This window comes from Saccostrea cucullata, unplaced genomic scaffold (assembly GCF_032062105.1).
Source record: "Saccostrea cucullata isolate Sc308-1 unplaced genomic scaffold, CSIRO_AGI_Scuc_v1 ctg6528, whole genome shotgun sequence".
NCBI lineage: Eukaryota > Metazoa > Mollusca > Bivalvia > Ostreida > Ostreidae > Saccostrea > Saccostrea cuccullata.
The window spans coordinates 7,155-34,612 of record NW_026928587.1 but is presented as its reverse complement, the minus strand read 5'-3'; the positions used below and the strand labels follow the sequence as shown (position 1 = coordinate 34,612).

Genomic DNA, 27,458 nt, shown 5'->3' with positions numbered 1-27,458 from the left:
TTAAATATTTTCCCTAATGTTATTAAAATACATATACAACTGTTACGATCTAAAATTATATTTTACCACTTGTGTTGTCCTCACTGATTTTAAATGTTCTCTGCAAATGTATCCGCCTGCAATGATATTTCAGATTAACTATTTATTAGTTTTTAATATTAACAATTGATTATTAATTGTAAACAATTATTCATGTCGATAATGTAATTGACTCAAAAGTTATTAATGACTCTTCCTGTAAACTGTTAAAACTATATTTTTGTTCCTCATAAATATCGCGGATTGTTTTATGTAGATTAAAAAAGAATCAAATGATAACCCCCTCTTTTTTATAGTTTGATTGAATTTTGCATACCAGTTGCAATTTTCCATACTGTGTATAGTTTCTGTTATAGAAATCACTTTAGCAAATATTTCAGTAAAGAAATAAATAAAAGCAGAGGCTGAAGAAATATTTAAAACTACTGAAATGGTTCTTACCATCGACAAAACATTATACCAACAAACACCAGAGAAGCTGACAGAGTAACGGATCCAAGTCCAATCACCAGAACTAGTATACCGCTCTCACCACAGTCTTTTTTCTTTGTATTGCATGAACCTAAGTGATTGCTATAAATGTCTAAAATACGTACTATACATGCATAATTTATTCTTCTTAATATACGACATTTTCTGAAAACAGGCTTTACTTGCATGATGTCTGCTTTAAAATAATGAAAATAATGAAATGAACTACGTACGGTATAAAGTAATGTATCCCAGCTAACGCGTTATACTGATTTTATCACATAACCGTTCCGATGGCCACTTACAAAGGCTATCAGTTCCTACTATATTATACAATTATAGCCTTTTGATGAGGTCAATCCCTTGATATATAGACCTTGGAGAAAGCATATCGACCGAGCACGAAGTGCGAGGTCGATATGCTTTTTCTAAGGTCTATATATCAAGGGATTGTACCGAATCAAAAGGCTACAATTGTTTTATTATTTTTTTTTATCAATTAATAAGACATGTCTTAAAATCCTTTTTTCTAATACTAAGTACCTTCTCATACAGGGCATTGTTATGTCCTTTGCATTATGACGTCATAGTAATGAAAACCAGCTGCAGTATCTGTTTTTAGAAACATCCAGTTTATAAAGACTATTTTGACGTCAGCACTTTTGTTGCATCACAGAAGAACGTTTCCAATTTTAGAAACAGCAGGTTTATAATTTTTTAAAATAGAAACATCCAGTCTGTATCACTTTTTATACTTGATCATGTGATCCAGTTTGAGCCAATCAGATATTTGGAACAATACAGAAAAATAATAATTATTTATGATATGTGCTTGTATGTTTTTCATGCTGCAATCGTCTTTCGATCTATTCGCAGATCTATTTTTTTTCTTACGTCACATATTACAAATTTGCTTACAATTTCATGCAATTCTAAATAAACATTTCATGCAAAAATCAAACACCACTTACAACTCTGCTGACATCCTAAGTATTTATTGCAAACTTTGTTCTCTGTACAGTTACAGGTTTCTTTACAATTGTAACCGTAGGAATTCTTTGCACATGGTTTTGAACAGTTTTCTCCATATGCTCCAAAACATTCTGAAGAATTTCAAGAACTGTTATTTACAGTTACATTTTAAGTAACTTGCATTATTGTTTTTGTGTATTATGAGTTAAAACAATAAACAAAAATACATTTTGTTTTTACATAACTGTGTTAGAATGATGAACATATTAGCATATTTTACTCACCAATACAACGGTTATTAAACAAATAAAAACCAGAACAGCATTTGTAGGTACCACTAGATAGATTAAAAGAAAGGTTATTTTATTTAAATCTCTCTCAGACTACCACAGAAACACAGTGTTTTTAAACAACTTCATAATAACAAAGTGATTTGTTTTTAATAGAATAAAGATTAAACCTAAAAGCTTACTCTTGATTCTTGCATGTGTATTTATCTTCCTGTGCACTGATATTCTCCTGTAACTGATAAACAAGAATCAGTATAAAGCTGAAGATCATCCTTAGAATTCTTCATATATGTATCATCACAATGAATTTAATGGTTTTTGTAGACAGGTTAATAAACGCAATAAATTCTCCTTCCTTTTTAAATACGGAAGAAGAGTATTTATATACTATATCAAGAGGAAGTGATTCTGGAGATATTTTTGTTAACACACGCTATAGTTTTCATCTTGTGCCAGTAAAATATTTTTTTTTCATTAAACAAAACAATGTTTACGCCAATGCAAATACCATCAAATATGGCTGACATAAATTTTTCCTTACTTCGTTTCGAAATTATCCACTTCTAAATATTTTCCACTTTTATGCGTGAAGAATCATGCGTTTGCATTACCAATCGTAAGAGATCCTGTAAAGTGTAGAATCGTGTGCGTGAAAGATAGTTTGTAAAACGGGTTTTATCGTGTGTAATCGTTCATATAACGTGATCGTTCGTGTAAGTTGTCAAAATAACGTTGCAACTACTGGAGATAGAATTAAATTTGTTAAAACTCATGATCCCGACAGTAGTTAAGGTTTCGTCAAAGGTCAACATGTCCAAAACAAAATGTTACAACAGCTCCAAAAGTATGTGAGGTATAAAGTTAAAACTTTTACAGTTTATAAATTTTTCATTGATTAACAGATTGAAAGTATCACTTGATAAAAAATACTTGGAATGATATTAATTTAGAAAAAATCTTCTTAAAAATGCATATATTTTTTAAAAATACACCTAATTAATTCCGTGCTCTTAGTGAAAACCATCATTGTAGAAACAAAATATGTTTATCAATGAAGGGCAAGTTGGACTTGGATAGCCTCTGGAAAGTTGTTCTAAATTTTTTGCACCGTGATACAAAGGGGAAATCTTGAAGAATCTTTATCTCAAGAAAAGCAAAGCCTTGCTTCGTCGTATAGATATGGAAGCCTTCTCGGATAGTGTAGATTCACGTTTAATCAAATAATGACCCCCTGGGGTAGGTTCGGGACAAATTGATGGATAAAATTTTTACATAGGAATACTTATGAAAAATCTTCTTCACAAGAACAGCAGAGTCCTGTTAAGTCAATTCGATATGGAAATATCCTCAGGTAGTGAAGACTCAGATCTGTTCAAATCATGAACCCCAGGAGTAGGCTTGGACAACGATTGAGGGTCAAGTGTGACTTAGGAATATGTACGAAAAAAATCGAACTTAATCTCAGAATAGCAAAGTCATGTGTAGTCATAATGATATGGAACATTCCTCAGGTAGTGTAGAATCAAGTTTGTTTTAATTATGACCCCCCCCCCCCGAGCTCGGGAGGGGATACAATAGGGAACCAAATGTTAAGGATGACGTTTCCTCAGGTTTCAGAAAACAGATTGATTGATTGATTGTATATTGTTTAACGTCCCTCTCGAGAATTTGTCACTCATATGGAGACGTCACCGTATGCCGGTGAAGGGCTTCAAATTTTGACCTTTACTCGGCACTCAGGGCCATTGAGCAGTGAGGGATCTTTATCGTGCCAACGCCTGCCGCTGACACGGGGCCTCGGTTTTTAAGGTCTCATCCGAAGGACCCTCAGAAAACAGAAAAAAAGAAATTTTATAAAGTATAATATGTTAAATCCTTAAATGTTGTAAGTGGATAAAATTACGAAGTTTTAACTCAATATCAATTGAAAAATGTCTTATTTTATTATTTGAAGAAAATATAAGGAACAAAAGTCAGTGTATGGTACTGCAGAGGAAATTCGGACTAAATTTTTCATTTTTCATTTGTGTCAAAATCTTTTATTCCTTGCAATTTTAATGACAATGTAAAGGTTACATGTATTTTTAGACATCAGTTTGCAAAAATTATATGTCTGAAAGCTCATAAATTATTTCAAATAATTGGATGCTATTAAATAAAGAAATTCAAAAATATGAACAAAACCATTCCACGCATATATCTCAATAATTTGATTAATGACCATATAATGTTAATACCATGAGAATTACGGCAACAAAGGTAATATGAGGCTATAAATAACTTAAAGTTCCTATCAGTCAGATATTTAAAAATATTACATTAAAAATGGGGAAAAAATATAAATATGACAGAGGAAATTCAGACTGTAATAATTACCTAATAAGTGGAAATTTTAGTGAGACGCAATTTTAGCGATCTGTCCTTAAAAGCTAGTATTTTTTTTAGCGAGATGTTATTTTAGCAATTTTAAAATGCATATTAAAGAAGCTATTACAAATAAAACGGAATTAATTTTAAGCGATATTTAATTTTAGCGATCTCGGCACCCTCGCTAATAATGCCAAAATTAAATCCTCGCTAAAAATTCTACTTATACGGTATCAAGTTTATGGCCAAAACTCTATTAATTTCTCTTTATGAAGCAACACTGCTCCATTTCTATAATATTTCATTATTTAAAGAGTTTTGTTGCTTTTAATATTTTGTGTGTGAAGAAAAAATTGGTCATAGAGTGAAAAAATAAGGTATTTCCTGGGAAATACTTAAGAACCACTAGCATGAAAAGTATGTCATTGACCTAGTTATTTGAAAATGAAACACAAAAATTATAGGTGTTCAATGTGAAATAGGTGGTTTTTCGTTCTTATCATTGGAACATTTAGTCATCTGAGTAAAGAAAAAATCTGTATAAATCTTTGCACAAGAACAGTAAAAACATTACTTATATTGATGTGGAAACATCCTCAGGTTGTGTAAAATTCAACCATCCAGCCCTCTGTAAACTTTTCAAAACTTACTTGAGCTTTTTCGTAGCGGAGCCATTGTGCTTAGGTGAGTGATGTGACCCATAGACATCTTGTTTCTCTGTTTATTTTCAATTGATAAGCGTTAATAAGTGCATTTGCTTATTCATTAATGAATTTACTGGATGATGTGATATTGATTTTCAATTGCTGTTAAACCTTTCCTTTGAAAATAACGTGATATATTTTAAGTGGGACTCAATTACTTGCTTGATATCCCTAGTAACAATCAAAACAGTTATCCTCCACTAAGATCTCTATCAATATTCAAGGATGTGAAGAAAAAAAACGCATTTATCAGAATATACATGTGAGGTGATTGATAAAGTTCTTTATAATATGATGCATATACATTTACAGGTATTTAAAAAAAAATGCTTAAGTCGTTATTCAGTCCACTTGTAGCCAAAAAAACCTTTTTGTGTCTGTTTAAAGTTATGAAGCAAGATTGATGAAAATAAAAATCAACGGTAGGCCTATTTAAAAAAATTAGTAGCAAAATACTTTGACTTTGTCACTTATATTCAGTATCTTTATCAATTCAAAAGAGAAAATTAGTCGTTAAGTTTTAGAACGATCTTCTGCAATGACGTCTTTACTCATTTCAGGATAACGAATAGATATTACATCGAGATAGTTTAACGCATTAAACGTTAAAAAATTTTTAACAAACGGACTTATGGGCACAAGGGGTATGTATATTGTACCATAATAACCGGCATATTGAAGTTTATGTGCCCTAGGTTTTCAAACGTGCAAGCATGTTCGAAGTCTAAGGTACAAACATTTTCTCAATTTCCTACAGTTTTATATGAATTGTCGAGTCATAATGTTTTTCACTGATTTGTCTGTTAACCCCATAGTGGTATGAAACACACAGCGGGATTGACTGGTCGATAGGGGATGCTTTCTCCTTCTTGGCACCTTATTTCACCTCCGAAGATCTGCCCAACACTTGTTTTGTTTAAAAAGACTTTAACGCCTGTTTACTGTTCGTTAGCGTTACATTTCATTTATTATTATTATATCTAAACTTAACTATTGTCCAACTACTACAATGATAAACCTTTAATCAGCACACATACATGAACGAATTATAGTCCTAAAGTGATTCATTAAACCAATTCTACAGGAGAAACTGTTGTTCCATCAATATGACCTGCTATGTTAAAAAGATAGGAGGGGTATTAAAATTTCTTCAAATTTTATCTACATATGAAACCATGATGATGTTTTAAATTTCTGGTAAAAATATACTGCAAATAACATCTTAAAAGTAAAAGATATTTTTCCAGGATAGATCATTTTTCATAACATAAGTTTTCGTCCTGATCGTCCTGGAAAGGAAATTCGGTCAAAATTTTAGATTATCATGTTAAGGTTATCCGATCCTCAGGTTCTGAAAATCAGGCATTGAGTAATTGAAAATGCTCACAAAGATGTCTCTAAATTCTCAAATTAAAATGTATTTACCCACGGTGTTTCTTTAAAATTCATCTTTAAATTTAATCATATTACATTGTATATAGGGAAAATTAGTAAATCTCGAATAATTTTTCAGGAAATGCGATTTGAACTACCTCCTGCATATTGTTTAATTGATAATTGATCAAGAAATACATTTTAGGAATAAAAATCATAGGTATCCAGGCTTTTAAAGAAAATTGCATGAATTTTCAATTATTTGGACTTTACTTTCTCCTACTTACTTCCATTGTTTCATAATGCATAGTGTATGAAGTGTTTCTTTCAAAGAAAACACTGTAAATCACTTCTAATTTCAAATAATGCATATAAACATTGGTAACTAAGGCTAAATTAAAAGAAATTTGATTTTTTTTTTAAATATGCAAGTTCTGCTTCATTTTATGAGGTACAAATGTCAACTTTTTAAATAACGTTTGTTAAAACTTTAAAGAGCATTGAATCATACGTAGAGGCATAAAATAAAAATTGTTGCATGAAAAAATTTCAATTTCAAGCCTTATTTTAATACTTTTTGAATTAAATTATAAATTAAAGAGTTATCCTTCCTGGCTGAGGATCGTATATCCTTAAATAAATATCAAAATTATTTTGGGAAACAGGTACATCAAAAACTTCTCTTTAAAAAATAAACTGCAGTTATCGTTTTTTTTTTAAGAAACAGACATTTTTTCAAAGCCATAATAAATTATAATATGTTCAAGATTGCTCTAATTGATGTGAGCATTCATGAAATTAATTTTTAGGGTAATCTTGGGATTTTGGGGATTTTTTGGTCAGTGAGTCAAATGCTGACTGACGTTTTTCATACCAATTGTTAGTCCATTACACTGAATTGACGACGAATTTTTTCCCTTTTTTTCCTGATCATGACAAGGAGCACACGGCGGATGTGACCGGTCGGCAGGGAATGCTCACTCCTCCATGGCACCTGATGTTTCGGGGGTCCGTGTTTGCTCTGCTCCTATTTTGTATTGTTTTATGGACTTTGAGACTGAATATTGTTCGTTATATCCATATCCTTCTTACTTTTGCAAAAAAATCAGGATTGAAATTATAGTTAGTCGACTAAAAATTTCCTCACGTTATGAAAAGCCAGGGAGTACCTTCCTGTCAAAATACCATTGTAATGTTTTTATCCAAATTATAAATTCAAATAGGAAATGGTCAAGTTAAAAAGTTTAAAAATATTATTTAAAAAATTCAATTTGTTTTGGGAGTCGATGAGTTGCATGATTGCATTTTTAGAAAATAATCGGCTCTCAGCAAGAAAAAAACGCTTCATTTTAGTTTTTTTTTAAAAATATTTCACAACGTTCTGAATTACACGTACATAAATCAGAAAAGTTCCAAGTCGATTGATTAAATATATGGAGATAACGAACAGTATTCAAGCCCAAAAGTCCATAAAATAATACAAAATAGGAGCAGTGCAATTATAAACATCCAAAACATCAGAGGTGGGATCAGCTGCCATGGAGGAGTGAGCATCCCCTACCGACCGGTCACACCCGCCGTGTGCCCCTTGTCATGATTATGGAATAACGGAAAAATTCCGTTGTCATAACAGTGTGTAAACTAGATGCTGTCATGAGACAGTAATACCCGCACTAAGGTTTTCGCCTCTAAATACACACTCCTTCATATTGGACTTTCCAAGGAAAAAGTCAAAATAATTCTATAATTATCACCGTACATGTATTCGTCAAATTGATCATAAAATTTTCAGGTGACCATATGATCTATGGGCCTCATATATGTATTTTGTATACTTAATTCATTACCAGTCTGAGATAACAGACTTTAATTAATGAAGTAAATTACTTAATTAGATTCTGATAAATATTTTGCCCATAATTTGGAACTTTTTAAATCTACTTTCACAACGACATAAAATATTATTTTAGTACAAAGCGTTTTTGATGACTTTATCAAAATGTGCAAACTGATTTTAGTATTAGGTCAGGAAAAAAAACACATTGAAAATACAACCCAATTAATTTGTCAATGCCTATCTCCCCCCCCCCCCCCCCCGCCATCACACACACACACTCTCTCTCTCTCACATTTTTTGAAATAGACCTAGATGGCAAAGTTATGTTAAAACATCGTTTATTTTGATAGTGTGAATTTTGTTCTTGTACTAAACAGTTTTACGTGTTAACATCTTATTGAAAATTTCTACATTCACATTGGGTTTGCGTCACCAATTATCATATTTTTAGATATCACCACTCGGCACACCTCGGCTGATTCATATTTCATCTAATGAAGGCAAGGAAATCAGCAAAGGTTTGCCGAATGAGATTATTTAGCACATGTATGCTAACGGTGCAGTGTGGTCAGTTAAAATCAATTGTGTTTTAATTGGATTATATGGATTATATTTCATGAATTCGTTGACAAGACCTATGACATTCGGTAAGTACAAGATTTAGTATAGATTGCATAAAAATAGATAAATGCAAATGGTGAGGTTGAAGTTCAAAAAGGGTCAAAGATCATCGCATGCCACAGTCGACAAATTTCACATTGTCAAGTTATCTCCCGTTGCGGACATTCAGTATATACAGCCGCTGATCCAGAATTTTTTTTTTTCGGAAGGGGGGGGGGGGGTCACACCTCAGTCAAAAAAAATCCAGCCCAAGATTTCCTGAGAAGCAAATAAAAAAAAATAATAAAAACAATGATGGTGGGGTCCATGTTTTCTAAGGGGGAGGTTGTCCAAAGTCATTTTTATTCTCTTCAGGAAATAGTCTTATTTAAATAACTGCAAATTCCAGGGTGGGGGGGGGGGTCTGATCTCCCTAGCCACTGACTCCCTGTACCTGATCTTAAGACTCCATAATAGTAGAAAATTTTTCCATTTGACTATATATACATATTTTGTTTCTTGTGCTTATGTCTGTTTGTTTGTCTACATAAACTTTTACCTTGCCCATATTAAGTTTTAAGTGGATTTGGCTATACACATGGCTTCCACATATCATAGGTAAATTTCTTTTGGCAAAACCTTTTAATGGGTACCACCAATTTTGACCTCTTGATCTCTTGACCTTGGAGTTTGACCCACTTTTACAAGAAAAATACCTTAAACTTGGCCTAAGTTTTGAACAGTTGGTGCTAGGACTTTCATGTTTAACATATGTAATCATTGTGAACTTTAAACAGGTATAAATATTTTTGACCTTGACCCTAGACTTGAACCCAATTTAATGTTAACCTTGGCCATAACTTTTGAACAGGTGAGGAAGTACTAGGGATTTCTCTCTTATTTCACATGTGTATTCCTTGTGACAAGACTTTCCCTTTGATACCAACAATTTTGATCCTTTGACCTTGACCTTGGAGTTTGACTTACATTTGAGAAACTTCAACCTTTGCCAAAAGCTGCCACAACAGTTGCTATCACAACAAAGAAACAAATCACTAAGAAAAACACAGTATACATGTTTAGCTTTATTTTGCTACCCAAAGCACCTTGATTAATTATTTACAAGCATACTGTTTTCTGAAATGTACATTGTACTGTTTTCTGTCGTCTATCTGTTTGTCTGCAAACTTTTCACAGTCTTAACCTCTTAAGAACCACTGGGCCAATTTCAACCAGTGTGCATGTAAATATGCAGGGGACTTTTTCCAACATAAATCTTCTTCTCAAGAACAGCAAGGTCATTTATTGTCCCCCCATTTTCGCTAAAGGTAGGGGACATTAAATCTCGTTTGTTTGTCAGTCTGTCCATCTGTCACAATAAATTTGACCTTGGTTATCATGGTCATATATTTTGAATGAGAAGAGACAGGACTTCTGTATTAAACATGTGTATTAGTATTTAACTGGGACAATACCATTCTAAATCCATGATTTTTATTACCCATGACCTTGAAGTTTGACCTACTGTCATAAACAAATTAATTGTTTTAAATTGATCATTTTGAAAGATAAATGAAAGGTCATTCGTATTATACATGCATGTACCGTATATACTCGCCTATAAGTCGGTATTTTGGGAGTTAAATATTGGTCTAAAACTCTATGTCCGACTTATAGGCGAGTCATAAAGAGATTGGTATTTTTCTGGAGGCTAAAAGGTAATATCTTATTTGCATGTCCGACGATTATCAAAGAAAATGTCTGGATATATAAGATAATATATGTATTCTTAGATTATATATATTAAGTACAAGTATTTACATATTTTAATAATTTTATTTATATTTTACGATTGATTGGCAAAAAATTGTACCGACATATAAGCGGATCAATAGCAAATTCCACCAAAATAACGTCAAAAAATACAACCGACTTATAGGCGGACCGACTTATAGGCGAGTATATACGGTATATTACCTGTGATAAGACCTTTCCAAATGTATCATGACTTTTTGACTCTGTGACATTGACCTTGAAGTTTAACTTACTTATCAATAATGTTGTATTTCCTTTTGATTGAGAAGAGATACGACTTTCACATTTCACGTGTACATTACCCATAACAAGATGTTTCCCAATATGCTATGAATATTTACCCCTTGACCTTGATGTTTTACCAAAATTTCAAAAGAGTGAACTCTCCCAAAAGAGGATTAGGCCACTGTGTAAAATGAAGTAGGAGTTTAGGGAAGATGGGGCTTTTTGCATAAAAAGCGTCATTTTTCGACCCCCCAATTGACCCCCCGGGGCAAAATCGAAATTCCGAAACCTTATTGCACATCTACATTACCCCACCAACCATCTCCCAAAAGATGATTAGGCTGCTGAGTAAAATGTAGAAGGCGTTCAGGGAAGACAAGGCTTTTAGCATTAAAAAACGTCATTTTTCGACCCCCATTTGACCTCCCGGGGCAAAATCAAAATTCCGAAACCTTACTGCTTATCTACATGACACAACCAACCATCTCCCAAAAGATGATTAGGCTGCTGAGTAAAATGTAGAAGGAGTTCAGGGAAGATGAGGCTTTTAGCATAAAAAACGTCATTTTTCGACCCCCATTTGATCCCCCGGGGCAAAATCAAAATTCCGAAACCTTACTGCACATCTACATGACCCCACCAACCATCTCCCAAAAGATGATTAGGCTGCTGAGTAAAATGTAAGAGGAGTTCAGGGAAGATGGGGCTTTTTGCATAAAAACGTCATTTTTCGACCCCCATTTATCCCCCGGGGCAAAATCAAAATTCCGAAACCTTACTGCACATCTACATGACCCCACCAACCATCTCCCAAAAGATGATTAGGCTGCTGAGTAAAATGTAGAGGGAGTTCAGGGAAGACGGGTCTTTTAGCATAAAAACGTCATTTTTCGACCCCCATTTGACCCTCCGGGGCAAAATCAAAATTCCGAAACCTTACTGCACATCTACATGACACCACCAACCATCTCCCAAATGGTGATTAGGCTGCTGAGTAAAATGTAAGAGGAGTTCGGGGAAGAAGGGGCTTTTTACATAAAAAAACACACGTCATTTTTCGACCCCCATTTGACCCCCCAGGGCAAAATCAAAATTCCGAAACCTTACTGCACATCTACATTACCCCACCAACCATCTCCCAAAAGATGATTAAGCTACTATGTAAAATGTAGGAGGAGTTCAGGGAAGAAAAGTGTGACAGACGGACGGACGGACATGAGTAACAACAATATACCCGAACTTTCTTTAGAAAGTGCGGGTATAATAATGGAGCAACAATTAGTATGAAAAATGTCCGTCACCATTTGATTCAATGTTAAATTGTATTTGCTGACAAGTCATTGTATCGACCACAGAACTTACGAAATGATGGCTTTAAACGAGACTGCTAATATTCTTGTTTCATCAATTTATTTTTCAATAATTTACCTCGTTTTAGAAACCGTACATACATATAGCATGCCCTTGTGCATCGAATCAGCTGAGAGATATAAATTCCGTATGCTGGTGATGAAGGTATATTGCTGCAATGGTAAGGGAAGTTGACGATTGAAAAGTTAAAATCACCACGTTTATCATAGAGCTTGGTTGTTAGATGATATCAGGTATTGCTTGTCCTCTTTGAAAAAAAAAATATCTTAGTTATCAAGTCTCATGTTCCTTATTTTTCTTGCAATCGAGGATCATTTGGATTTCCCAAAAATCGGCATATGTTTCCTGTTTACCAGGAAATGAGTGCAAGCTCACCCGAAATCCTTTATTAGTAAAATCATAGAACAATTGTAAAGCGCATGCTCTTTAAATGTTTTGGCTGTTCCTTAACTGCATGAAATTATATAAAAATATACAATTACTATCGTTAGATATAACATTTTCATTTCTTACGATTTTTGTCGTCTTCACCAATTTAAAACCTTCTCTGTAGTTGTATCAACCTAGAATAATATTCCAGATAAATAGTTATTGACATTAATAATTTAGTCAACTCATCCGAAGACAATAAAGACTCACTAGGTTATCAGCAAAAACTGGGCATCTTCTGAAAATCATTCCCGTAATTTCTAACAGCTACATGTAGTACTTTAAACCCTGCAAAGCAAGCCAATTATATAAATTTGTGCTTAGTGTCTCTTCCAAGAATTGAAACATTAAATGATAAATTCTCAATGAATTTAATCAATATTGAATCAATATAAATTTTAAAAGTTAATATTATTTCATCATTATGTCTACTTTTTCATGTTCATAAAATAAAACTTAGTGATATTCAAGGATTTTCACAAAATAACACTTCTAAACTTAAATTAATGATTTAATTATTGTGAATTTTTTATCCTTAAATTCGTCATTTTTATGACATCCTATATGTTTGTTGGAAATTTGATTCTCTGTAAAGTCCCAGGTTCCTTTACAAGTGTAGCGGTAGAAATTTTCTTTACATGGAATGGATGTGGAACAGATAAATTACTTCACATGTACCAATGGAACTATGATGAAACAAATAAAATCCAGAACAGCATTGCAAGATACCACCTGAGGGATAAAACGTAATTTTAAACATTTGCCCCACAAGAACGCAGAACAGCTATTTTTGATATGATTCTACGCAACAACAACAACAGAAGTTACAAGTTTAGTTTTTGCACCGCATTTTTTATCTGCTTGTGTACTAATTTTTTTTTCTGGAAGCCAAGAACAGGTACCAATATACCAATTCCCATCCATGCAATCACCAAGACTACATATGATTGGTATTTTCATCTTGTTTTTCCTTACTTTTGTCAAATTGCTTCGTTTAATATTCAGCCAGACAAAGCTGTATTTAAGAAGTAATTTTGTCTCCTTTGAATTTGCCCCATTTTAAATCTCCCGACTTACTATAATGGCAAATATGTAAAAATAAAACTTGAGCAAAGATTTTCATGTCTAAAGTACATATAAAATATAATTGAAAATATAACATTTTGGCAAACAATACTTTGAGTTTAACCCGTTTTATGGCTTAAAAAGATAATTTTTGCATTTTTAAAGAAATTGATATCAAGATTTTAATGCATTTTTTCAGGTATGTCTTAAATTTTGTTAATACTAATGTAAATATATTCTGAACGCCGGTATTATAAAATTTCTGAAAATAATTATAAATACATTCTTTCTGTTGCCATGGCAAAGTAACATGACCAAATCACTTAGAAATCTCTATTTAGTGTTAGTGTTATTTTAGTTTTGTTTTGTATAGTAAAGTAGTTAAAATAGTTAATTTTGATGTTAAAATATACTAGCATATTGTATACCTGCAATATGTTTATTTGTATTCTTTACAAAACAATTATTTTCTAACTCATCTGATTGAATAAACTCTCTTGATTTGATATTTTATAAAGTTGTTTAAACATGTGTTGCCACTAAAAATAGATATGTTTTTACCGCGTGAAATTTGATTGCGGCAAATATCACTGAAATAATGCATATTGTTTAATTCAAGATAAAAAAAAATTATGGTAAATCAAATAACAAAAATAAAAAAAAAATCTTCTTCGTAATTGTTCCCTCTTTCTAATGATACAAAGATTATTCCGATATTTGCAGTATTAACGACGTTAATATGCCATGTACATGTAAGGGGTCTGAAGACAAAGCAAATGTGGGACTTGAGCACAAACATTTTAAAGCACAATAAAAAAATAGTCAATGGCATAAAATACTGAGGCATTATTTTAGAGCAATTCTGGAATGAGTGGGAGTGGTAGTTTTTCAACTATGAACACTCAACCATATTTCAAAAAATAGTGAAAAGTTCAATAAAATGAATTCTGACTTTTTCTAATAGCATACGAATAATTGTGAGAAACACTATAAGAAAAAATATATAAACAATTGTTTAATGGTCTATTCTCTGCTCTGCCCCCCCCCCCCCTCCATGTGGTAGAAAATCTGGGTTAATGAATGAAATTTAGTGAATTGGGTTGAAATTTTAAAAGGATAAAAATAATGAATTTTGAAGGGCATGCCTAGTTTTTTCATTCAACATTTTATTTTAAGAATAAGAATTCAATGCTATTTAAGAAGTATTCTAAATATCTTTCATATCTGAGTATAATTTGAATGTTTCAAACCCATTAAAACACTTACTCCAAACTGTACTTTGAATAATGATATTTTTCGGTTTTCGGTGAGTCTGAGACTTTCTACCCAAGCGTATGCGAAATGCTGCAGTGTTGTGCATTATCCTCATAATAAGAACTGAGAAAGTTTAATAGACATCATATCCTTTTTTCATATGATCATTTACATGTACTTATTTACATAGACGGAGAATTATATCCTTTTTGTCTTTATCAAACGTTTTATAAATCTAATAATTATTATAAAGTTTGCCGTTAATTAATACATGAACGCAAATCACATGAACAGGTTTCCTGAACAGTTGAATACAACGACATACACATCAATTATACATTATTTCACACTCTACTTTATATGATTATTTATATAAATAAATATAAACAAGAAAATGTCTTTCTTTGTCTGCTAATATACAGCTTAAAAACTGCATACCTTGCTAACAGAGGGTTATATACCTTTTTCCAACATGTGAAACATTAATTTCTATACTTTTAGAACTAAAGATATCATTTTATTCTTTAAATGAAATGGAGATATTGAATATAACGAACAGAATTCAAGCTCATCATTTCCATATACATATGTAAATATCTTACACTTACCATTCACCCGACATCCTATGTATTTATTACAATCTTGATTCGGTTTACAGTTACAGGTTTCTTTACATCTATAGCCGTAGGAATTCTCATAACATGGCGTGAAACAGTTTTCTCCATACGCTCCAAAACATTCTGAAGAAGTTCAAGAATTGCTCACATATACATTTAGGGAACATGGATTTTTATTTCTGTAGAATGCGTAAAAAGGAAGAAACAGAAAATATATTTTGTAATTACATAATTGTGTTCGAATGATAAGCATATATTTTCTCATTATAATCATATGTTATTTACCAATACAACGGTCATCAAACAAATAATAACCAGAACAGCATATCAAGGCACCACTAGATAGATAGAAAATCTTAGTAATAACCTGTCTCTCGGTAACACCGTACTATTTTTGTTTATAATATAGTTTTTTATATTTAATGAAAAATAAGTGAAGATAAAACCAAACAAGCTTACTTTAGATTCCCGCATATGTTATCGTCTTGAGCGCTGATGTCCTCCTGTAGCTGATAAACAAGTATTAGTATAAGGTTGAAGATCATCCTTAGAATTTGTTCTGTATATGAACTATCACAATGAAATTAGTGATGTTGTAAACAGGCTAATAACACATGCAATGCTTCTTCCTTTTTGGATGAAAGAGTTTTAGAGTTTTTATATACTTTATAAAAAGGAAGTAATGCTGGAGATATTTTGTGAACACTCAGAATTGTTATAAGCACATGCCAGTGAAAAATACTTTTAATTTATCAAAAAATGTTAATGTCAAGGCAAATACCGCCGAAAATGGCTGAATGAAACATATGGAGATAGCGAACAGTATTCAAGATCAAAAGACCATAAAACAATACAAAATAGGAGCAGAGCAAACAAGGGCCTCCAAAACATCAGAGGTGGGATCCGGTGCCATGGAGGAGTGAGTATTCCCTGCTGACCGGTCACATCCGCTGTGTGCTCCTTATCATTATCGGGAAATAACGGAAAATCTGTCGTCAAATCAATGTATAAATAATGGACTAACAAGAAGTATGAAAAACGTTAGTCAGCATTCGACTCAATATAAAATTGTATCGGCTGACAAGGTCATTGTATCGACCATAGAATTCCAAATGTGTTAAGCTTTCTTGAGTTGAACGTGGAAATATTGTCATTTGCTTGTTTATTTTACCCCCGCTTGAAAAATGGGAGGGTACATAGTGATTGGGGATGTCCGTCCGTCTATTACGCTTTGGGATACCCATCTCTTATCTGCAACTCATCTCATACCACTGAATTGAATTTAAAATTGAATCATTTAATAAATATAAAGGAAAAAGTAGAGGAGACATTCTCCCTGAACATCTTCCTGTTCTACACTGCAGACTGTCACTTAATAGAGGATATTTCATGTTTAGTTGCTGGATATGGAATTTATTTAACAAGTAGGATAGGACTTTTTTTAATTTTAGGCTTGTATTTTCTTTGTTTTCCTCTTAAATTTGTGTCTCTGTCTTTTTTTTGTCACATCGGATCACATTATTACTATAACTAAGTGATCCCAGATTGAAAACACTGTAAACATGGATTTCAACAACACCCCTGAAGATACTTTAGCGGATTTACTCTCTGTTATGATGTTTTATTTACTCTTTCTATCGTTTAACAGGTCAAGGAGTGCTTTTACAGTACTTTTTGTAAAGGGAAGGAAAATCGAGACCAAACTTTTTATATTCTCTCATACTGTGACAGGATATCATTTTGATATCTTTAACACTGTGACACTTTTATGTGACGACTTTTATTCCATAAATGAATTTAAGTACATATATAAATGTATCACATTTGATGATAATATTTGTGTGTATTTCAAATACTAGTAGCTCTTATGCAAAGTCCATTACACTTTTTAACATTTTCCACTGATATATAAGCTTTTTGAATAGAATAGTTTTTAAAAATACTATCAAATGCCTTAAGATAGTTAACAATGATTTATTTGGAGGTGACAAACAGCATTCGAGCTCTCAAGTCCATTAAACACTACGAACCAGGAGTCGAGCAAACACGTACTTCTGAAACATCTGAGGTAGGCATCGGGGTGAGAGCAGGTCACCAATAGTTCTACTGTTATCTAATTTAAAATATGTTTATCAATACAATTTGCAGGGCAAAAATTCCTTCAACATATAATTTAAAATATGACGTATACGTACATGAAAATAATATTACTGTCACAGTCATACTTATTTTTTTTTCCATATTAGAAAACGAAATGAAGTTAGAATTAAAATCTCTTTTCAAATCAGAATATATCACATTGTTTGTTTTTTTTATAATTAAGGAATGACTCCAATTCTTGGCCATATTATCGAGTATAATCTGGTTTGGGTCAGTTTACGCTTTATAATCCGCGAAGCGGATTATAAAAAAGCGTAAACTGACCCAAACCAGATTATACTCGATAATATGGCCAAGAATTAGAGTCATACCTTATAATTTAATTTTAAAATAATCAAACAACTTTGGATGTAAAATTATGTTGCTTTTTACGAGTTCAAATTTACCGCGCAATAATACAACCGTAGTAACGGAAGTGATGTGAAGCGAGGGGAGGTAATAACTGATACATAGCTCTAGCAGCCATGATGTGTGTTTACATGAGGTAAGATCGAGTAAGTGTTTGAAGTTAAAGATAGAGTTACTAAATCTTGAATTTTCCATGGACTCGGAGGACTGGAAATGAGGGGATTGCATGGATAAGATGATTAAGCTGGTCGTCAAGGGGGCGTGTCCCCATACCAAACCAGATTATACAAAATGTTTTGCGTTCCTTTTTGGAAATCAACCAATGAGAGGCGAGAATATAAACAAAATTAAATTATTTTATTATGAAAATTCTACATCTGAAAAACATAAAACTTAAACGCAAAAGAAAAAAGTAGGACAACTTCGACTCTTCAAATGTCACCAATTTAACGGTTGGATGATTTCCATACTATTATCTTAATAATGTCTGCTTGACAGAAAAAATTTTTTAAATTAGGTATACTAATTCATTGGATTGCTTGGCGTAATTTCCTTGACTTATCAAGGGGACAATTTACCTCAATCAATGATTAAATGCAATCGAAAAATCTAAATAAACTGAACAAGTAAAGAAGTTATCGTAACAGAGGTATGGAAGTGACACGAACTCCTGTCAGGGTTCTTCAAATATTCATTTCACAGTGGATTGACATGAATTCATAATTAACATATAATACTGTAAATATCATATAACAATAAATATAATTTAATATATTACACACAATGCTCATTATTTTACATGAAGATAATACTTATATTATTATTATATTATTATCATCTATATTTTACTTTACATATTTATCATTAAAGGGAGATAACATTCAAATGTATAAATCTTTACATATTACTCTCAAAATAGTCATCAAGATATTCAAGATTTAAATAATATTAATCTAAATTTTACTGTTCACAGTAGCCTAGTGGTAGAGCATTCGCTTCGTGATCGGGAGGCCCGGGTTCGATTCTCGTTCCCGGCGCCGCGTCAAACCTAAGACGTAAAAATAGGTAGTGACTGTTCCTTCGCCAAGCACTCGGCATCAGAAGTGAAAGTCACGGGTCTTTCGGATATGACCTTAAAAACGTAGGTCCCGTGTCACGGTAGGCGCCGGCACGATAAAGAACCCTCACTGCTCAATGGCCCTGAGTGCCGAGTTTAGGTCTAAATTTGAAGCCCTTCATCGGCATACGGTGACGTCTCCATATGAGTGACAAATTCTCGAGAGGGACGTGAAACAATATACAATCAATCAATCAATCAATCTATTGGAATAGGCTTTGTTGCAACCACTATTGAAATAATGACCACTATTGAAATAATTATAATACCCCCCTCCTGAAAAGTGGGAGGGTATTTAGTAATCGGTATGTCCGTCCGTCCGTCTGTCCGTCCGTGTTTACGAGAGTGCATTTATTGGGTATTTTTCATGCCAAGATTGTACTTATTGGGTACTTTTTGCTTATTGGGTATACCCAATAAGAAGTGTCGCTGAATATGCTTAAAACACCCTAATTGGGTATTTGCAGGTTAGTACCCAACAAAACTTGGACACAACGATTTGTCCAAAAAAGTGTCTAAAAAAGTTGCTTTCACGGACGCACCGTGTTTTGTTCTTTCAGTTTTACATTCGGAACTCTAAATTCTCGAGAGTTCCGAAAATCAACTTCCGTTGATCCTGATCATAACAACGTTTGTTTTCATGGAAAAAAAATATGGCGACTAAGAAACACTTAATGTCAACAAGATTTTCTGATTGACAAGAGAAAAGGTAAGTTTATTCCGATATTCGATTAATATTTATCCATTGCTAGGTTCTTGTTTAAGGAAAATAGATTTTAATGTAATTTTGAAAACAATTGTGCACAAAATTAAAATAGATATATCGCAACAATTCATCCTAAGTTGCACTTGTTTGTATTTTGAATTTTCTCTGTCTTTTTAACTCTCTTGAGGGCGAGAAGTATTTCGTAAATGATCGTATATTGTTAGATAATCTTTAATAAATCGAAAGTGTTTATTATTTAATTTTATATCATAACCAACTAAGTATGTTCTGACAATGTATATTGGAAAGGGAAATGAAAATTTTAACAATCGTGTGTTCATAAATCAGCTGTAAATTATCAGTTCATGTAGACAGTATTACAATCGCAAAGGGAGCTGAGATGATGATAAATGGGATAATTGACAACAAATATATAATTGTATGTAAGTTTATTTCATCTGATATGTAAGAGATGCATTGTATTACTGAAAAACGTTCAGTCAAAACAGTGCTTCTTTCTGTCTTTGATTTTGACTGAGTGTCTGCTTTCTTTTGATTTTTTTTTTAATTATTGTTTTTGTCATTTGTTTTAATAAATTTAAAACAATACTGAAATTGATATAGGGCTACTATAACTATTTCACATGACGGGTGTGTAATTAGCATTGCGCTTCACCCGGGGCTTCCATTTTTGAGGATGGGGCTAGTGGTTTTCTGCACTGAGGAATCCCCTTGGGCTATTAGGAATTTTAAAATACACATGTAATACATGAAAAACACCACTAGTATTTTCACTCTTTTTTGCTATTAAATTCCCTAATATGGAAATATTCCAGACAGCATGCTCATTATATTATCTATAAATCTCCACAACTGCATCCATTTTGCAGTACTACAAGACTGATTTACTTAAAAACAATCTTTTATTTCCTAATTTGAATTCCCCCTTTTTCTTTGTTTAATATAGCAATATTTGCTTGTACATATATGCCTAACAGATATCTCATTATTAAATTATATACATTCACTCAATCAGCTCAATGATAAGTGTCATGCAATTATGTAGCATTTTTTTAAAGCCATATATGGTGTAACTGATCAAAAAATATATTTTTGAAAAATACAAAATTAAGTAAAGAAATATAGTTAATACATTTAAATTAAAGCTTTTCATACAATTCGGAGCACGGAGAACACCTCCTTTTATCTAATAATACGATTTTATCTTCTCTGTAATGTGTTATTTAAGTCTTTTGTATTTTCTTCCGAGTCTGAGAAAATTCCGAGAATCCGAATTAAATTTTGATATCTTTATAACGCAATTGACTTAGATTTTGTAATTTACGTAAAATTTCTATCTTTATCATGTTTATATAAAGTAATGATACAAATAATAAGTTCTTATAATTTTAGTCTAATAATTGTCATTGTACATACGCCATATAGGGCTTTAAATGATTCAAGATGAAAACAAAATGATTTTTGCTTCGTTTTAATTAGACGAACTAGTGAATGGCCAGAAAAGGAATATTTAAAATCTTTTTTTCATTTTTTTAAATCATTAATTTATATATGATTAAATTTTACTAGCGAAAATTAAATTAAACTTTAATTTTAAAAAGAATCATCTGTAGTTAATACCCTGGGGCCCGTTTCATCAAAGGTCGTACGCCCAGTCGTAGCGCTACGCCGGCGTAAAGTCGGGACTAGCACGAATATTTGCATTTCATTAAAGTGCGTATCGTTACACCTGACTAAATTTAGGCCAAAATTTTACGTCTACTCATGGGTAGGCGTAATTTAGGGCGTAAAGTTAAAATAAGGCCTTTTTATTAATTTTAGCGAGTTCTAAAGAAAAAGTAAGGTTCTAAGAAGAATTTAAAATACAAACAATGCATTACTAGTATTTAATAATACATATTATGAAGAGGGGGAGGGGGGGTGTTGTTACAACTACTTGTGGACGTAGTTGATTTGAGTAATAACGTACTCATATAATATTTTGATAAATTTCTGCTGAGAAGAAAAGATTGTCTTATTAGAGATTTCTTACGTTTTGACAATGCATTCATACACATTTGATTGTGGTATTGTGTGTCTAAGGTATTGTAAATCAATTTACATATATAACTGTATTTCTACACCCCGGTTGAAAAGCGGGACGGTACATGTATATGTACATGTATATACTATTTAGTAGTCGGGATGTCCGTCCATCTGTTACGCTTTGGGGGTACCCATCTCTATCCGCAACTCCTTTCATATCACTGATTGAAATTTGGTGAAATTTTCACAGAATCTTTATTATATATTGCCATTGTGCCTTATTGTACTTTTTGATCCGACACATATTTTGGGTTTCCCACAGCAAAACATGGAACACTGCCATTATATTTATATGGAAGGCGGGGGAATATCTTTTATTGAACTCATCGCTTACGGTACCTCTTGTTTCTTTTTCATTTACTGAAAAGAGACTCATTAAAATTGTCTATTTTGAAAAATATTTTTCAACAGCATATTTTCTGAAAAACAAAGATTACCAAAAAAAAAACAAAAAAAAAAAAAAAAAAAATCGGTTTCAAAAGCATAGTTATCATCTTTCATGTAATTTTCTACATTTAAGAAAAAAATTCAAAAAAATAACCCATCTTAAAACCAAATAGTTTTTGTCATGTTTGAAGAGTTTATTTCTTATTTACTTCTCGTCAACATGAGGGGGTCGGAGAGAGGGTTCAGAATCTCCCGAATTTGCAGATTAATTAACATTGGATGTACAGCTTACTTAGTTAAGGAAGAAAGTAATTATTTTCCTAGGTATCTGGGACAAGTGATGTTCCCGGCGAACCATAGACCCCAACCCAGGGAGGGGGTTGGGGTCTCATAGACAATAAGAGATTTTTGAAAGTGGTAATAAATTATTGTTTTTATGATATCGATGTAAGACGGTGATAATTACACAGTTAAGTTCAAGAATGAATTATTCCTAATTGTTTTTTTCTCAGACAAACATTGATGCAGAAGACATCTTTAATTTTCATAATTTTTTTTAAAAGAGCAAATCTTACATAGTATAAGATAATCTGAGCGCATATAAAGCACATATAAGATGAAAATATACATGTTTTTGATTTCCTGCATTACTAACATTTTAATGAAAACAAAATAAAGAGTGTCTGTAACTAAATTTTAAAGACAGAGACCACATGAGCAGAGAATTTTTGTAAGAATATCTTTGTAGTCATTTTTCCAAACCTCTCTCTCTCTCTCTCTCTCTCTGCGTACTTTTAAAACGGTACATCACATTTAATCTGCAGATAATAAAGATTTTTTTTCTATAACTGAACATTTATGAATCAATTGAATTGACAAAAAATTAATAAATACAGAGAGGATTATCTTACATGTACCATAGCAGTAAACGTGTAAAATTTATTTCTTGACTCAAAATCTGTTCATATGTAAACCGTTTGCATTTTGTTTTCATTATTTTTGCTTTCATATACATTTCTTATTAAAATTTTTAAATCTTATTCTGTCTCAAACTTAATTATTAGTATTTGTCAGTAGAATCAGTATTTATCGAATCATGAAATTTATTATCAAAGGCGAAGTTATTAAACCTGTATCAATTTCGGGAAGAGGGGGTATGGCTGTAATTAAATTTCCAAAATGAGTAGTTTTGCTTAATTCAAAAAAAACAAGTACATGTACTGTCCTTTTCAACCTTTCAATTTATTAGACTTTTATTATTGAAATATTGTAAAAAACTAAAATTGGTTTCTTAAAAGATTCATGTTTCTTACATAACACTATAAACCCATGCATGTTTCAATTAGTGCAAGTATTAATTTATCTATAACTTGTGTTATTCTGTACTTTGACGTGCTACAATTTATACATGTTTGTACGCTTTGGGCAATGTTTATGCTTTTGCGCCTGCGCAATGCAACGTTGTCAAGGACTTAGTCCTGTGACTAAGCGTATCTTTTACGACTAGACTTACGCCACTTGGTGAAACGCAAATTACGCCCGACTAAATTTTGGCGTAATCCCCGGAAGTACGCCTAAGTTAAGGCTTAACTTTACGACTTTTGATGAAACGGGCCCCTGGCTTTTTTCACGATGAACTTTTTTTTCAATGTTACTTTTTAATTTTTGCCTATTTATTTGGGCTTGTCACTTTTTACTCGGGGATAGTAAACTTTATTGCCACAAAGCTGTGGATCAGTACTTGATTTCCTTTATTGCACAACGATGACTATGATTTAATAGCACAAAAAGCTAATGGGTTTACGTATGTGAATTTATATGATTAATGCTTACTTGTGATTTTAGGATAACTGGAGATAATGATTCCTTTTTCATTGATATTTCATAAATATTTTCCTAAGTATTATGTTACAATAAATTGATTTAGCTTTTTTTTAAATAAAAGTAAAAGTAAATTACAATGGAAATTAAAACCATAATCATGTTCATTGAGGACTTTCAATGTGTAACAGGTTAAACAGGAACTTCAATTGTGAACATTGCAGAGAACACACCCATCAGAAGATGACCCTCAGAAATTGGACAATTGTAAGTAATCAGTAAAATGAACAGGAATACTTCATGCCAACCATAAGATTTTTAGAGACATTTTCGCTTCTTAAATTAGAAGAGATAGAGGGAAATTCTTGTACATACTACATAACTACTAGGCAACCAACCTTTAACTGCAGGAAAGCTTTTGGTATGTGCAATACAGCTACATAAAACCTCTTTAGTATTCATGTTAAGTTTGAGAAAGTACCTTAGTATTTTTTCTAGTGTTTGCCAACATTTTCATGCACACTGTTTGCTTGTTTGTACTATTATTTTTATTTTAAATTCTTCAGATGCCCTTTACCTTTGCCAGTTTAGAATCATTTGTTTTAAGGGCATCTTAGGATTGGTTCCAGAACTTAATTAATTGTAAAGTAAATACTGGGGTACTATACGGTCATAGGTTATGTTAATACATGTATAACATTTTGTTCTGATAGAGGTGGCATACAGGAAAAGAAACAATACTAGATATCACTTCAAAGGAATAAAACAGCTTCATCTTGTAGGTGTATTTTATTTAAGGATCACTACTTCATGTCTGATGTGCTGAAAGTTATTCATAATCTGTTTGACTGTAATTTTTCATATTTTCAACTCTATCCAGCTTAGTCAATTTTAATTAAATTTTGTGCAAAGCATACCCCAGAAAGGGGGGATGGAGTGTCAAGTGTGTCTCTGTCCCTGTCAATATAATTTCAAAGCAGTTAGTAAGGTTTGGGTCAATTTAAAATCCTCTTTAGCAGAACCATTGGGCTAAAAACAATACTAATGTGAAAGCTTTATCATTAAGTGTAGAGATGTTTTAGAAGATTATGTACCCCTAATGTACTGATAGTGTTACATTAGAAGTCTAAAATTTGCAAGGAATAGGTGTAAAATCTTTTTAAAATCTACTTCTTAACAATCAGAAACTAACATACTGTCCAATTACTATGCAACATTGTTTTGTGTGTTGAATGATGATTCCATTTTGATAAAATTATGGCGGATGGGGGGAGGGGTAGGATAAAGATGCAGTTAGGCATAGAAGAAAAAAAAGAGTTAAAAGAATTTAGTTTTTCTTCCATTTTATTTATCAATACATATTTCTGAATAAGAAATATACTTCTACTTCTTGGTTGGGTTTGATCAACATAAAGGGTGATCTTGCTGTAGTCAAGAAAAACATGTTTTATACGGCAAAGAAATGCCTTCATCTAATTGCAGAATGAATGAAAAGGACAGAAGCAGAACTGAAGGAGATGCATGAAATGAGGAATATTTCAAAGACTGCCTGAGCATAACCTCTGCTACTGGATAAACATATGGCAATATAAAAGAGCAGGGTCAATGGAGGTATCATACAGTATAGGCCATGAGAGACTCTGAAGAAGAAAGTATTGAACAGCAACAACAATAAAACCATTTTGACATTTATTGAAATATAGGATCAAAGTCTTACATGTAAAATTTGGGCATGTAATGTCAGACTTTTCTAGCTCTAAGACTTATAACAGTGATGATTTGATTTAATATCTTTATCCCAATTTGTCGAAAAGACTTGGACATAGTGCATCAAATATTTTAAAGTTTTGATACAACAAATTCATTCATTGTACTTGTAACTGAGTTTTCTGGTGCGACACTGTTTTATCGGCTTCGAAACTAAGTTTGTGATTTCCAAACCAGATTAATGAGATCATGTAATATCTTTTAACATCGGTGACAATTTAATCCATTCTTTTACATCTCAGAAGTATTTTTATTATTACAGGGAAAATATGCATTGTACATGTATCTGTAATAAACAGGATTATAGAAATTTTCCATATAATACAACACAATCTTAGCAACTGAAGGCAAATATTTTATAAAGGGTGTGATCTATATATTAATATGGTTTTCAGCATCTTGCTCTACCTGTAATGACTTGCTCCAAGTTCCAATATTTAAATTTAAATTTTTCAAACATGGTTATAAAATTCTTTAAAAGCCAAATAGTTTAGGCACAAAATGCTTATATATTTCCTATCATTTATAAAGTGTACACTGAATGAGATGTGGAATGTTAGAATTAAAGTATAAAATATGTTTTGGACTTATGTATGCTTATGCAGATAAAGAGGTAGATTCATGTATTCCATAAAATGGCCCTGTCAATATACGAATTAACCGACAAAGTCTTTACGCCCTATTTCGATCATCAAAATAAAGTAGAGACTTAGTGCTTTCATTTCCTATAAAAAAAATTTCCTCTGAGAGTCCAAGTTTGGAAACTCAGGCGTTGTGAAACTGCAATGTTCTTGATTTTTTAAGAAAATGGGTGAAATTGAGCATCTTCAACTTTTGATAAAAATATGAGCCCACCCTGCGATCCAAAAATTCTTTCATGGATTAGAATCTTCTAAAACAGTTCTTTCATTATACAATTCAACATTTTAGATCAGAGGTTGGGGGCTAAGCAAAATATTTAAAAACAGCTTTAATTTTTTTTATAATTTTTAACGAAATTTTCAAGATTTGAAGAAAATGACGAAAGTCATGACGTCATAATACATAGACAAGAGAAAAAATTACGTCATTTTTATTTGATATGAAGTCACCAAGGGTTTAAGTGAAATTTAATATATTTCCAACTAAAACTGAGTAGTTCTAATTTTTCAGAAATTCACAGGGCCAAAAATGGACCAATGTGAACTTTACTCTTTGAATTCAACTAGGGAAGGTAAATGTCATACTTATTGGGTTTGCAATCTAATGCAAGAGTATAAATATCCAAGACAAATTTGACAATTTTAATGAAGGGTATAAGTAACCCAAGAAGAATTGGACAGTTAAACATCACCTGTTGGGTTTAATTCTAATGTTGGGATGTAATATCCAAGAAGAGTTGAACCAATGTCCAATACCTATTGGGTTTTCTTTCTTATGAAAAAAAATTGAGTAACCCAAGAAGAATGTCAATACCTTTTAGTTTATATACTATTGAAGGGATGAAGATATCCAAGAGGAATTGGACAGGTGTCCATTACATGTTGGGTAGTATTCTGATGAGGGGATTCTCAAGAAACCCAAGAATTAGACAAGTGTCCATTGCCTGTTGGGTGGGATGTAGATATCCAAGAGGA

At 32.2% G+C, this 27,458-nt stretch overlaps 1 protein-coding gene and 1 long non-coding RNA gene across 6 annotated transcripts; one reads left to right on the top strand and one right to left on the bottom strand.

Annotated features, from left to right (window-relative positions):
- Positions 1-6: 6 nt before the first annotated feature.
- On the bottom strand, positions 7-15,980 carry LOC134278076 (protein draper-like). 5 transcript variants are annotated; one of them, XM_062760392.1, is made up of 5 exons: positions 15,890-15,980; positions 15,716-15,768; positions 15,422-15,553; positions 481-622; positions 7-116 (listed from the first exon to the last, which is right to left on the bottom strand). In XM_062760392.1, the coding sequence occupies exons 1-5, from the start codon at positions 15,973-15,975 to the stop codon at positions 56-58; spliced, it is 474 nt and encodes a 157-aa protein (XP_062616376.1). In that variant the 5' UTR covers positions 15,976-15,980; the 3' UTR covers positions 7-55. The 5 variants fall into 5 exon arrangements, with proteins under 5 accessions (XP_062616376.1, XP_062616379.1, XP_062616380.1 ...); XM_062760395.1 differs by having other exon boundaries at positions 481-601; XM_062760396.1 differs by lacking the exon at positions 15,422-15,553 and adding an exon at positions 1,482-1,613 and having other exon boundaries at positions 481-601.
- Positions 15,981-19,622: 3,642 nt separating this feature from the next.
- Positions 19,623-25,766, top strand: LOC134278075 (uncharacterized). Its single transcript, XR_009994374.1, has 3 exons — positions 19,623-19,764; positions 24,267-24,342; positions 25,558-25,766. It is a non-coding gene; the product is annotated as an uncharacterized LOC134278075 (long non-coding RNA).
- Positions 25,767-27,458: the final 1,692 nt, after the last annotated feature.